This window comes from Curcuma longa, unplaced genomic scaffold (assembly GCF_044706935.1).
Source record: "Curcuma longa cultivar G26 ecotype Majalengka, Jawa Barat unplaced genomic scaffold, ITB_CL_G26_1.1 contig_16612, whole genome shotgun sequence".
NCBI classification, from domain to species: Eukaryota; Viridiplantae; Streptophyta; class Magnoliopsida; order Zingiberales; family Zingiberaceae; genus Curcuma; species Curcuma longa.
Window position 1 is genome coordinate 7,449 of NW_027430396.1, and position 14,963 is coordinate 22,411.

A 14,963-nucleotide genomic window follows, 5' to 3' on the forward strand; every position below is an offset into this window, starting at 1 on the left:
TCTCAACCTGCCTCAAAGATTCATTCTCACTTTTGTTTGTTTTGAAGCCCATTGACCCTTGCGCCTCTTTACATTTTGAAGCCAACCTAGAAGCCCCTCTTGCACATGTTCATTGAATATAGTTTTCTTGAAGTAACTCCCCATCTTTAACAGGAACAGAAGTTTCAGTTATAGTATCAATCTACTTGATCAGAACAAGGGTATCAAGTGTATATTTATTACCTGGGTGACAATAGCATAGAGCGGCAGTGTGCTGTAGCTGCAGAGGAGTTGAATGATGACCCTGCATAAAAAATATATATACATATATAAGGATTTAGAACCAGAAACAATGACACTCATGTATTAAGTTCGAAGCGTAAAAAATTAGACACTTTGACCTACCCGATGACGAGTCTGGGGACTATAAAACTGACTGCATCCATGATGCATGAATTGAAGCCATGTGTGGCCTGCATGGCAATATTAATCTGTTACTTTCTCTTCTTTACCATGCATGAAGTGGATTGTAAAGGCTGCTTACAAAGATCCAGAACAAAAATGCCATCTCAAAGGCATTTTGAAACAGGATAAAGTGTATCAAGTACAGGACAATTCCTGGTTGGTGGAACCAGAAGTGATCATCGGATGGGTTGATGACCAAATCTCCTAAAATAGCAGAATGTTTTTCAGCGACCCCATGAGCCAACTGGGTAATCACATGCTCCAGTTTAGTGCCAATAGCAAGCAGCAGCTGCATAAGTACAAATAAAGTTAAGATTACTAGATACTAACAAAAAGTTAGTGTACCAATAGTCAACTACTTGTGGCTCTCACCAAAGATCCATTTGTTTCACATAAAATATTGTATCTATGTAAGATATTTTCTATGAAAAAATTTACAAGGAAAAGTTTTACACAGAAAGGTACTACTATACGTCGAGGGAAAAAATATTGTTCCTTCTCTGCCACAGCCTCTTCCCCACAAAGAAGCTCACAGATGATGGAAGATGGAGGGAACTTGCAGTTGAAATGGAGAGCAAAGGTTGAGGCCAAAGGGTGGTACATAGATAATGGCAGAGATGGAGAGGGCTCGCAATTGATGATGTAGTTGGCCTCATGGTCAAGGGTGAAGAACAGCTAGTGGTCAACGATGAAGGGGGAGAGGCTTCACAGACTACAGGGGAGGCCTCATAGATAAGGGTGGACAGTAGAGAGCTCACATATCAGTGGGGGAAAACATTTTCCACTCATTTTGCACAGAAGTCATTTTCTCTTAACATGCTCATATTTTCAAGTTGACAAGGCAAAAAAATTCCATCAATTGTGTTCCATCATGCCAAACACTGAAAATGAGGAAAATATTTTCCAAAAAAATATGTTCTGTGAAACAAAGGGACCTAAAAATGCCAGAAGTAGGCTATGACAAATCTACCTAAATTACAAGTTCTGTGGAAAAAGAATACTTACAATCAGAGGAATGAATGATATCCAAAAGTGTGTGTACCAACCTGCACAAGAAAAAACAAGTTTCTCAAGTTCTCTAAATGAGCATAAACACAGTCAGCGGAACCCTGAATAAAGGATTGCTAACTATTTATTGGATGGATAATGTTGTTGCTCAGAGTATCCTAGGAGTAATGCTAGACTAGCAGTTTCATATCTTCTCACAATAATCACGAACTGAATGGACATCGCATAACTACAGAAATTTCTGTGGGGATTCCAGCCAAATTTAATCTTAACTACAGAAGCATAATATATCTAGAGGGAAAAAAAAAAAACTTTGATTCCAGTGAAGTTGGATTGGATGACTATATATTTCAAAATTGAATATGGAGTTAAGTGAGAACAATTTTTCTTGCTCTGATATCAATGTTGTGATAATCTGAAATTGCATAATAGTAGAAAAGTTTATTAGAAGGCTATAATATAATGGTACAAGGACAAAAGATAACCATGATAATAACATAAATTGGAATGCAGTAGCAATCTGATGATCCACTAATATGAATGAATTTTTCTCGAGATCTATCCAAGGCAATGTTTGTATCCTCTCTTGTTTTTTACTTTCTCTCAGCAGCTCTTCCATACAGTTTTTTTTCTCTTCTTTTATTTTTCAATTAAATTTCCCTCTTTTTGTTTTCCTATGTAGATAGCAAATGAGACCTTGATGTTAGCTTCTGCATGATCTCACTTTTGTCTAGCTAGATGAAGCCAGGCTAGTGGAGGGGAGAGCATGGGTGGGATTGAAATGTCATCCCTTTCCATTGGCATGGATGAAACATATTGTTCTGCTTGTTGTAATAGGATCGTTGGATCAACATGGACAAAGCATGATCCACATGAAATAGTTCTCTTGGAACCTGTCTCCAAATCGGTGTCGGCACCACGTGTCAGGACACCTGCATGGCTCCAACACAATTGTTCTGGTCAGGTACCAATATCCCACAACAGATAGGCATTGCTAAATCTTGGGTGAGAGGACATACAGATATCATCTTGTTATTTTGTGTCAACTTTAATAGTTGGAGGTCTTACATATACTAACTCACCTTCAAACCTAAATCTTATTTAACAATCTTTGGACTTGATTAACCATTATAATCTTCATCAGTTCCTCTGATCTATATTATTAAATGGATGGTCTTGAGGGTAGTTTTGAAGTCATGATATTATCCTGTATATCATATTAAGGGGTTTGAAAAGTTATGTAGGCTTATAGAAGGTGATGTGCAATAGTAGATCAATGGGGTCCAGTAACTGATGTACTAATGTAGGGAAAAAAAAACAAAGCAAACAGCTACCCTAAATCAATCATCTCCAACTGAGCCCACCAGATGTTGAGCATTTTCTCCTTCACATGGAATGGTGTTATCAGAGATTGGTGAGTTATCTTGTTCTCGGCCTACAACCTAAAGCCCCAAAGCGTCATGGGGGAACCATAACCTACTTAAAAACATCATTAGGAAATAATGATATCTAAACATAGATTAGTTGTGATGCAAATATCATTACTGATCATCATATGACGAGTTCAATTTCAAGTTGTCATCACACTGTGTCCTACTACAGATTGATCATCCCTCCAAAGCTACTGGTCTTCCATACATGACTACAATTCACTTTCCACAGACAATTTCTTTTCTTCTCTATACAAGATAAGGATGAAGTTTGTCTTGGCATGGAGACAGTTTTATCGTCTCCAAGGAGCTATTCACCTCAGCGGATGTAGTTTGTCTTGGCTTGGATGATGATGCCATCTCACAATTTGGCAAAAATACAAGAAATGGTCTTTGACAAAGTATGTTTATGTCAATCAGCAAATAAAATTCCACTAGCTTGGTTTCACATATCCATTCCAAGCCAAGAGAAGTTAATGTTTGAGCTCAAAACAAGGTCTCATTTGCCTATATCCAAGGTTTAAAATCTTGATCTATATCGAGGTTTTGGTCTCAAACTGGAATGATACGGTTTCGGTACTGAATCATACTGTGCCGATACTTTTTAAAATTTTAAATATAAATGTATATTAATTTTATTACTATTTGATTATTAAATATACTCTATATTTTGAAATGTTGAATTTATATTTCAATATTTTCTCATAAGATAATACCTATTATATTTTTGTAAAAAATATTTTTAAAAATAAGTAATTCTCAAAATTCAAAAGTAAGTCTAAAATTATAAAATCATTTGAAAGGCTAAAAATAATTATAAAATTATTTGACGGTATTAAATTATTTTTTGAATGCATTTGTAAATTTTTAATTTTTTAAAACTTATTTGAAATGTTTAAGAATTATATTTTTGAAAAATAGAGTATTGTAAATTTATATTTAATATAAAATATTTAATTAATTTTTTTAATTTTAAAAATAATTTTTAATATTTATTAACTATTATTAATAATAGTTTATTTACAATAAAAAAATACATATTTAAAAATAAAAAAATTAATTAAACGAACAAAACCTTGGTTGTTGCGACCACGAAGGGCTGCGGCAGCATCGCAACTCACGAAGGGTTACTGCACAGGTCCCCCACCAGAATGGTAAATACCACCAATTTTGGGTGGCAACATTTTAAATCTTGATTATAACAATGGAGATAACAAGAATAGATAGTAGAAAATATCAGAAAGTGATATAATAATAATAGAAAAGAAGAGGAACAACTTTTAAAAAAAATCACAAGAAAGTACAAAAGATCCCTCTTCCCTTCACAAGACAAATACAAGAGTTAGGAGCTCAAACATATCCATAGAGATTCATGTTACTAAATCAAAAAATAGGCGTAGATGAGTCTATCGACTTTGTAAAATTTTTGGCTAATTTTTATTCCACCTTTTATGTATACCACAAGATATTTGCAGCACAAAAGTTTTGGTTTTTTAAAAGCCTAAACAAAATTCCTAGATAAATCTGCACAATCTTGAAATTTGTGTGAAAACATACTAAAAATACAAAAGAAAACTTTCCCTTATAAAAAGAAAAACTCTGAATAGTATCTTACCATTAACATTCAGCAACAAGAAAATGAAGACAAACACCAAGAGATACCAACTGAAAAGAAAGAGAAATATAAGGACCATCTAATAAAAGCATTTTAACACATTATTGTTTAAGATGATAAATTTCATGAATTAGAAAAAATTTATCGTTATAACAGGGTTAAGTGTCAAAAATTGCTTTATGATTTAAATTACCTTATACCAACAACTTTCTTGAAATCAGCTTCAAGTGCCCGAATCATATACTTGTGGAAGTCAAACTTTGGATTGGCTTTGCAATGAGTCTAGAAGTGGAAGAGGATTCAATATTAATAGAAAATATGTGTAGTTCAAAAATCAGCTAGGCACAACCATACAGATTAGATTAGTGATAACACTTTTAATGTGAACACTATGCAACAAAAATGAACTATTAAATTTGTGTTTCAGAATATTGTTTACCATAATGAAACCTAGCCTCATGGTGGTGTAATCAGATTTTGTGACCGACCCATAGAATTGTTTGACAAATGAATGCTGCAAAAACCAAAAGGAGTATTATTTCACATATCTTCTTGTCAGCTGATTAATGAATGCTTCAGCTTCAAGACACAAGATATCATATTCATTTTTAAACTATATGCAAGAGAAAGATGATTGTGACTGCAACAACGACCCAGATAAACAGAGTCATAATGCCATTCTCAAATGTGTGTTAGGAGTATCTTCCAGAGAAACTGATAGTAAGCTTAAAGCAAAAAATCCTCATATATATAATATACAAAGAAATTATAATAAGTTTAGATCTTATTATAATTCATAGAAAAATTGGGTCCACATATCAAAAGTTAATGCTAGTTTCTTAGATTGTTGTAGAATATATTGTAAATATGAATAGTTTGATTTAGATTTATTTGATTAGATATTATGGGCAGATTTTATTTGATTTTATTGCATTTCATTCCATAAATGGGTAGGGAAGAAGTGTATAAATAGCAATGATCCTCATGTATATAATTTAATAAAGAATTTGAGAAATACAATTCCAGTTCTTTCTCTCTCTCGACAAAATTCTTCATGGTAGCAAAGTAGCAATCTGCCATTGAATCTATTCTGTTACAAAAGCTACTTCCAACACAATAAGTCATCATCTATCTCTTTCTTCAAGCGCAACAAACTCTTAGCAACCACAATTTTGTTCTCGCCCATTAGCTGCAACAAAAATCATAAACCATGACAACCCATAATGCTCCTGTCGAAGTCGAAGGCTCCTATCTCACTAGCCACAAATTCAGCAGTCTGAATTATTCCAATGGTCACAGTCCGTAAGGATGTATATCTGCGGCAAAGGGAAAGAGAATTTCCTCACCAGCGCCTCTGTCACACCCTCACCCGACGACCCAAAATACAAAATTTTGAATGATGAGAATCACATGGTGATGTCTTGGTTGATAAATTCGATGACCTACAAAATCGGGGAAAATTTCCTTCTTCACCAATCTGCAAAGGATATATGGGAAGCTATAAAGGAAACATACTCACATTCAGACAATACGTCGGAGTTGTTCGAGGTCGAATTGAATCTTCACAACCTTAGACAAGGTGAGTTATCTGTTGCACAATATTTCAACACCCTTTCTCGCCATTGGCAACAAGTCAACATCTTTGATGTTCACCACGGGCCTGTAAAACCGACTCCGAACTCCATCAAAAATCAATGAGCAGAGGAGGACCTTCAAGTTCCTGTTCGGATTAAACTCCTCACTGGACAACGTACGCTCATGCATTCTCAGCCTCAAGCCGTTGTCGAGTATGCGTAAGGTGTTTGCTGAAGTCCGCAACGAGGAAAGCCGACAAAAGATTATGCTCGGACCAACTAATGTTGTTGAAGCTTCTACTATGTGATAAGATGGCCATATACAATATGTACAACTCAACTTTAGGGGGAGTATTGTAGAATATATTGTAAATATGGATAGTTTGATTTAGATTTGATTGGATATTATGGGCAGATTTTTTTGATTTGATTTGATTGTATTTCATTCCATAAATAAATAGGGAAGAAGTGTATAAATAGCAAGATCCTCATGTACATAATTTAATAAAGAATTTGAGAAATACAATACCAGTTCTTTCTCTCTCTTAGCAGAATTCTTCAGATGAATCATAGAATCACCTTCAAGTTTATTACGATGTTGATGCTAGTTTCTTAGATGAATCATAAGATCACCTTCAAGTTTGTTCGGATAGTCTGACTTCCAATTGTTGGTAGAAGATATTAAAATCCCAAGCACTTAAAAGAGAGTAAATTTTGATATAAAGAAAAAGTGAACTTCAAGAAATTTAAAGGATTGGCATATTTGAAGAATGTTTTACACCTCAATGACAGAGCTCTGGAAGAATCTTACATATGATACCATGTAACGCAACTACAGAAGAGTGGTTGAGAACATTGAATCAAATGGAACAAATCCAAGTACAAGAATATGTGTACTTAACATGAGTAGATTTTTGTGCTCAAAGAAGACAAAAAAAAAAAAGATTGATACCACTCACAGAAGAGAGTCCAGAGTTGCAGCTTAAGGAAATTTAGATTGCTGTGTTTACATTTTAGTTACTGCATGCATTGTTGGAGACCTAAGATAAAACCCACACTGAGTTTTCAGAACAAAAGAGAGTGTCATTTCAGATTTACAGCCTCAATGTCCCAAGTTCAACAAATACATTTATGTATATATATATATTATAATTCAGCTAGCAAGAAATATAAAATAAGCCCTAAGTAAGGAATACATGGCAAATACACAATTCAATCTAAAGTATGTTCCAAGGTATGATCAAAACTTACCAACCATCTCATGATCACTGAGTTTGCACCAATACCCTTGAAGCGGTCTCTGATAAATTGAAATTGATTCACATGAACTACCCTTTTTGGAGCTACACCTAAATATGATAAGATCAGCAACTAGTATGCTTTGACAAATTGACAAAGTGAAATCTTGCATCTGACTACCACATTAAGCCAATATCAAGTTGAAGGCCCAAAGCATTACCATTTTCTTTGATTTCTTTCTGGATAGATTCCTCCCATTGCTTCCATTGACGAATCTGATTCAAAAAAACAAAATGGGTGGTTAGAGCTAAAGATCCTTCATATAAGCTCTTTTGTGAATATCTATTAAACAACCAACAAGCAAATTAATGAAAATTTATACCTTTGCTCCCCCTAAAAGCATAGTTAGGGCACTAAAAGCGACATGAGTGACTGCCAATACAAAGATAAAGATATGAAGTTGATGGATTGCCTCAAGAGACAACAATGGAACTTTTCCCTGCATGGAACGTGTACCAGTAAAATCATAAATACATTATTAGTGCATAAACAGACAAGGATAAGAAATAAGGATATACATAGAAAATGTGCTATATATGATTTGCTATTACAGAATAACATTGAAGGTAGGGATCATCATCTTCACTTATCATTTTTCCCAACTATTTGGGGCTTAGCTAAGGGGGTGTCAACAATAGATTAATAGTCATTAGCATACTTCACTAGAAAGAATCAATTGAACAGATGACATGAAAAGTTTTCCTTTTTTCTGAGAAGAAAGACTGGCCAAAATAATATCATTCCAAACAGATATATAATACTAGAGAAGTTCACTGGAAGGAAAAAATTTAATAAGATGACAGAACAGGAAAAGAGTGAAACAGTGCATAAATATGATATAGCCCAATGTCCTATAGTAAGCAAGGAATGAATGATGCAAGAATGATAGGAGAGAAAAGGTTTCCCTTTTACCCTTTGCTATAATACTATTATTACCAAAGAAGTGACTCATTCTTCTCTTTTAGCTCATGAATTGAAAAAATAAAAACTTTTGAAGACCACTGACTCAAATGGACCGACTTAAAATGCTTTGCAAAGCAATATACAAAACTGTCTCGAATTGCTTCTAGTGTTCATTCTTTTTAAGAAAACAGTGTAGGATAGGATCATAACATAAGTCTAAACATCATTATTTACGCCATTCATCTCAAGTATTTGAGGATTATTCAATGAGACAAATATCAGCAGATAATTAGTTACACATCTTCCCTTAACAAAATTTAACCAAGATAACTAAGTTCATCATTATATATAAAAGACATTTCTCAACTCGTTTCAGAAGTATTTTGCATATAATCTAAGTATGATATATTAGGGACCTCTAAATGCTGCTATAGTTCACAAAACTCATACAAAATCATAAAAAATATTGATCAATCTTTCATGAAAGGGTAGAACCTGGAATGAGGAGATTTGGTAGCATGCCCACAGAAACTATAGTACATCTGGAAGACCATACTCAAAATTTACTTGTTAACTCGAAGAAAACTAAATAAAAATTCAGACAGAAACATAAGTTACATAAATAAACATGGAGTGGCACCGAACAAACCCTGTTCAAGCAATGAGATGCCTCCGATCCACCCCCTGAGAGCAGCCTTCGATGGCTTCCATAGATGCCAGCAGAAAACACAGCCTGGAAGTGGGAAGTACCATGGTTGTCAGTGGAATCCTCCCTCTTGCAGGGAAGCATGTGACGGGTCCATCCTTGAGGGATGCAGATCTTTTGGATCGAACCCTGGAGCACCGTGAGAAGCAGCGAAATGAACCCCAGGAGCATTAACTCTGCCCCCCAAAACCCCAACTTCCCGTTTTTAGAAAATATGACACACAAACCAACCGATCTAGGGAGAAAAGAAGGACATGGCAGCAAAAGGTACCTTCTTTCACCTTCTGGAGGGCGTCGAAGAGCGGCTTCTGGTTCTTTCTCTTGAGGACCTGAAAGACTGCCACACTTCACAAACTAGAGTACGCAGGAACAAGAAAGGGAGAGAGGAAAAAAAAAACTGACCTTTCCGAGGTGGTGGATGAGGCGCTCGACGAAGAGAGAAACGAGGATGATGATGAAGCAAACAGAGGACACAATCCATGTGGGAGTGAACTCAAGCTTCATGTCGCCGGACGCGGCTTCTCCAGCTCCGCCGCCCTCCGCCATTCCTACTCGACAGAGTCAAAGGTCTCTCACTCAATCAAGGTCAAGAAAGAGGGAAGAAAAATCAAAACTAGTTCCTTGAACTCTTTGATCGGAAAGTCCAGGACCAGCGACGAAACGGGCAGCCAAACTCTCCGGCTTTTTTCAACTCCAGCACCACTTTCTGGGTTGGAGATGGAGAGGGATGCTTCTTTTTTAAATCTGGACAATTGCCTGAATTATAAAATAATAATATATCATATTTAATACTTCTTATATAATTTTTTTTAAAAAAATAAAAAATATATAATTTTAAGTTAGGTTCCGAATTTATCCGAATCAAAAAAAAATTCTATGTATCTCTGAAGTAGTCGGCAAAATCTGAACACATTATCAAAAAATAACTTATTATGGCTTATGAAATGATGCTATTTTTTTAAAAAAAATATATTAAAATAGCAATTCAATATATTTTTTATTTAAAGGTATTTTTATTCTAATTTATTTATTTTTATTTTAAATTTTTTTTCTAAGATGCTGTAATAGCTATAACTACTTACAAATTATTAAAATAAATTGGCCTATTTTTATTAAAATTTGTTATAAATATAATAAGGTTATATCAAAACTACGACTATAGTTGTCATAATGATTTTAAAGTGACTTGAAGAGATTTTAATAAATTTAAATAATTTTGATAAGTTAATAAAATATTTTTTATACAATATTTTTTATTGAACTAAAATAATTTTATTTTATTTGTAACAAGCTATAATAATACTGAAGTAAAAGTATTTTTAGAATAAAAATATATATTAGGGTGTTGCTTTGATATTTTTGAAAAATAAAAATTATTCTTTTGATGAAAATATGCTTTTGATTTTTTTTTACCCATTTGTATATACATATTACTATACAAATGAATCGTTCATTTAGATTTCTATATCAATAAAATTATCATCTGTAATAAATATTTCAAGGATAAATCTATTTTCAAATTCGAATCCAATATAAAACATATAAAAAAGATCATTTCCATCCAGCAGTATTGTTGATAAATAATATCATCATCTTAGTGACAATTATAAATATTAAAATTTAATTAAAAACTTAAGCGATTAAAATAAGTTAAATAAGAAATATTATATTATATCTTTTAAAACCTTTAAAAGTACGCTAGATTGGTATTCATTAGGGTGTAAAAAATCAATCCGATCAGTCAACCTGACTCAAATCGATATGAAAAATATCAAATTAGGATTGAAAATTTTCGATTTTAAATTGAGAGTTTTTGAATTGGATTGAATTCGAATGGACTTGGATTGATTCGGATCGACTTGAATTTAAATTTTAATTTTTAAAAATTAAATTAAATTTTATTTTAAAAATTAAGATATTTTAAATGTTAGCATGATCATTATAAAATATTAAAATAAAAATGAAGAATTATAAAAAAAACTAATATTAAAAAAATCTTTTTTAATCGGATCAGTTGAATTATTTGGATTGATCAAGTTATCCGAGTTAAATTTTAAATTTAGAATTTTCAAATTGAATTCAAATTCGGACCTTATTTGAATCTAAGGGGCCCATCCTAATTGATACCGTTAGTATATTTAGACTTAGCAAGTTTGATTGGAGTCGAAGTAACGAATAAGGAAGATAAAGAAATTATTCTTTCACTTTAATCATTTTATTTTTATTTTTTCCTTCTTAGTTTTTCCAAGTCAACATTGCTTTTGATTTTTTCCCATCATTTTTCTTTAATAATACTGTTCTCTTTCCGCGTCCGGACCAAAATTAATTTGGAAGGAACATAATTATTAAAATTCAAAATAACTTTTAAAAATAATTTTTTATAATTTAGATATTTAATTTTTTAAATTAAACTCACACAATACACTAAGTAGTAGATGAGTAGAAGATGAGTTCTTGTAGTGTGTAGTGGAGGATATTTATAGATGGTATGCACCCTTCCATGCAACACACGAAGAGTTGTATCTCTTCATTATGCACCATTTCATGAAAAGAGATGCATCTTTTCATTATGCACCCTTTTCCTATTTAAATGAAATAAATAAATATTAATATTTACTTATTCACGTTAAGTATATATTGTAAAATATACTTCAATCCCCCACTATTTTACAATTTATGCATAAAGAATATATCACAAGGATTAAATATTCCTTTAGTGTAAACTTTAAAGGTTCTAACAGAGTAATAAGTGTCTAATTGATTAAACTTATACTCTTTGTGTTAGTACCGAAAAATCACACACATAAACTGTATCTCTTCAAGTTCAAGAATTTATTAAATTTAGCACTTTTATGGCCCTGTGCTCATCCTGGTTTCATGAATATTTATGAGAATAAAACCTCTAAAATTCTCAATCGAAGCGGCACCACTTCTATATTCACATAGGTGGAATCTTTTGATAAATAATATTATCAATCCATTAAGAGTATTAACTCATCCTCATAATGACACTAAATCCTATATCTTAGTGCCCCAATTGTTAAATAACTTGTTATTACCCATTAAACCTTGAAACTAATGTTCTACTAGAATAAGGTTAGGTTCCCATTATTTAACAATTACAGGTTTTAATCCCATTTTAGCAGTAGTCTCCTTGATTTTATCCCTTGACAAACCTTTAGTCAATGGGTCTGCTAAATTCCCTTGGGATTTTACATATGTGATGGTGATTATACCATCTCCTATTAATTGCCTCACATACTCATGTCTCAAGCTTATATGTCTAGACTTTCCATTATAAACCTTGTTATGTGCTCGAGACATGGTTGATTCACTATCACAGAAGATCGAAATGGCAGTCATTGGTTGTGGCCACAACTCTATATCATATAACAAATTCCTAAGCCATTCCGCTTCTTTGCCAGCGGCTGATAAAGCTATAAATTCAGCCTCCATAGTAGAATGTGAAATACAAGTTTGTTTCTTTGAGGCCCAACTTATTGCTCCACCACCTATGGTGAAAATCCATCATGAAGTGGACTTGTTATCACTTAGATTTGTAATCCAACTAGCATCGGAATAACCTTCTAATACAGCAGGATAACTACTGTAATGTAATCCCAAGTTTATAGTTTTCTTGAGATATCCAAGAATTCTAGTTATAGCTTTCCAATGTTTATTACTTGGTTTTCCAGTAAATCTTGATAGTTTGCACACAGCAAATGCTATATCTGGTCTGGTGCAATGCATGGCATACATTAAACTTCCTATAGCACTTGCATATTCTAATTGTGCTACAGGTCTCCCCATGTTTTCTTCTAATTTAAAATTAGGATCATAGGGTGTATTGGACTCCTTAATTTTAAGATGCTCAAACTTTTCCAATACCTTTTTGATGTAATGAGATTGACTTAAAACAAAGCCAATTTCATGTCTAAGCACCTTTATGCCTAGTATCGTATCAACTTCATTCAAATCCTTCATTTTAAATTTAGAAGTTAGATACTCCTTTGTTTGACGAATTCCTTCTAAATTCGTCCCAAAAATTAGCATATCATCTACATACAAACAGATTATTACTCCATAGTCTTTAGTAAATTTGGAGTATATACATCTATCTGCACTTTTGTGTGAGAAGCCATTCGATAACACTATAGAATCAAACTTCTCATGCCATTGTTTAGGCGCCTGTTTTAAGCCGTATAAAGACTTAACAAGTTTACAAACTTTCTTTTCATTTCCGGGTAGCACATAGCCTTCCGGTTGTTCCATATAAATTTCTTCATTAAGATCTCCATTAAGAAAAGCCGTTTTAACATCCATTTGATGCACATGAAGCTTGTAAATGGATGCTAATGCTATAAGAGTCCTAATAGAAGTCATTCTTGCCACAGGTGCATAGGTATCAAAATAGTCTAGACCTTCCTTTTGTCTAAACCCTTTTGCTACCAACCTTGCTTTAAAGGTTTGTAGTGAACCATTCGTATCACATTTCCTTTTAAATACCCATTTGCATCCTATAGGCTTTGATCCTTGAGGTAAATCGACCAAGACCCAAGTATTATTAGATAATATTGAGTTCATTTCGTCATCTGCTGCTTCTTTCCAAAAAGCAGAATCTCTAGAGGCCATTGCTTCTTTAAACGTTTGAGGATCACCCTCTACGTTTAGAACAATTGGGATCTTATTTATCACAGAATCCCTAGTTCCTTCAACCAAAAAAGTTATAGCTTGAGAAGAGATAAAGTTTGGACCCAAGTCTTTTTCTTTTCTCACTCTTTTACTTCTTCTTGGTTCAAGTGATTCATTGTCACTTAGACTTTTATTGCCTTGATTTACAACTACTTCTTGGGAAATTTCTGTATCCTTTTGGGGATATTCCAAATTGGGGTTTGAATCAACAATGAATTTATTTTCAATAAATTCCACCTCCCTTGATTCAATAACTATATTGGACACTAAGTCCAAAATTCTATATGCCTTAGAATTTTGAGCATATCCTATGAAAATGCCTTTTATGGCTCTTGGCCCTAATTTAGTTCTCTTTTGATCAGGAACACGATAAAAGGCTAAACACCCCCACACTTTTAAATAATCTAAGTTTGGTTTTCTTCCTTTCCATATTTCATATGGAGAAACCTTTCTATTTCTTGACGGTATCCTGTTATGAATATGACAGGCTGTCAATAATGCCTCACCCCATAGATTGTGAGGTACCTTAGCATTTAGTAACATTGAATTAACCATATCCACCAAGGTACGGTTCTTCCTCTCCGCTAAACCATTTTGTTGCGGAGTATATGGAGCAGAACATTCATGCACAATACCATGTAACTCACAGAAATAATCAAATTCACTAGAAAAATATTCTCCACCTCTATCGCTACGAAGAATCTTTATTTTCCTATCATGCATGTTTTCTACCTCCATTTTATATTTCTTAAACATTTCGAATGCTTCATCTTTATTTCTTAACAAATACACATAAGTGAATCTAGAACTATCATCAATAAAGGTTATAAAGTACCTTTTTCCTCCTCTAGTAATATTTCCATTTAATTCACAGATGTCAGTATGTATTAGTTCTAGTAAATGTGTATTCCTTTCAACCTTAGGAAAAGGTTTCTTAGTAATTTTGGATTGTATACAAATTTCACATTTCTTATTAAAATCCTTATTACTAAGATCAATATAATTATGTTTTTGCATATATTCAATTGACTTGTAATTTAAATGCGCTAGTCTACTATGCCATAAATCACAAGAATCAACAATATAAAGAGAATCATCCACTTTATTATTAATGCTAAACTTGAACATGCCTTGAGTACAATATCCTTTTCCTACATACACATCATTCTTGAGCAAGATAATTTTATCAGATTCCATCACAATTTTGAATCCTCTCTTACATAAGAGACTAGCAGAGACTAAGTTCTTTCTTATATCTGGAACATGAAGTACATTCACCAAGTTTAACTTCT

The 14,963-nt window shown here is 33.1% G+C and overlaps 1 protein-coding gene across 2 annotated transcripts; it reads right to left on the reverse strand.

Moving 5' to 3' along the window:
- Positions 1-380: 380 nt before the first annotated feature.
- Positions 381-9,701, reverse strand: LOC141816436 (MLO-like protein 1). Of its 2 annotated transcripts, none has more exons than XM_074704221.1 (12): positions 9,382-9,701; positions 9,251-9,308; positions 8,923-9,155; positions 7,693-7,809; positions 7,531-7,585; positions 7,323-7,414; positions 4,937-5,011; positions 4,691-4,779; positions 4,498-4,547; positions 1,450-1,490; positions 524-733; positions 381-452 (listed from the first exon to the last, which is right to left on the reverse strand). In XM_074704221.1, the coding sequence occupies exons 1-12, from the start codon at positions 9,523-9,525 to the stop codon at positions 381-383; spliced, it is 1,236 nt and encodes a 411-aa protein (XP_074560322.1). In that variant the 5' UTR covers positions 9,526-9,701. The 2 variants fall into 2 exon arrangements, with proteins under 2 accessions (XP_074560322.1, XP_074560321.1); XM_074704220.1 differs by having other exon boundaries at positions 7,323-7,420.
- Between the last annotated feature and the right edge of the window lie 5,262 nt (positions 9,702-14,963).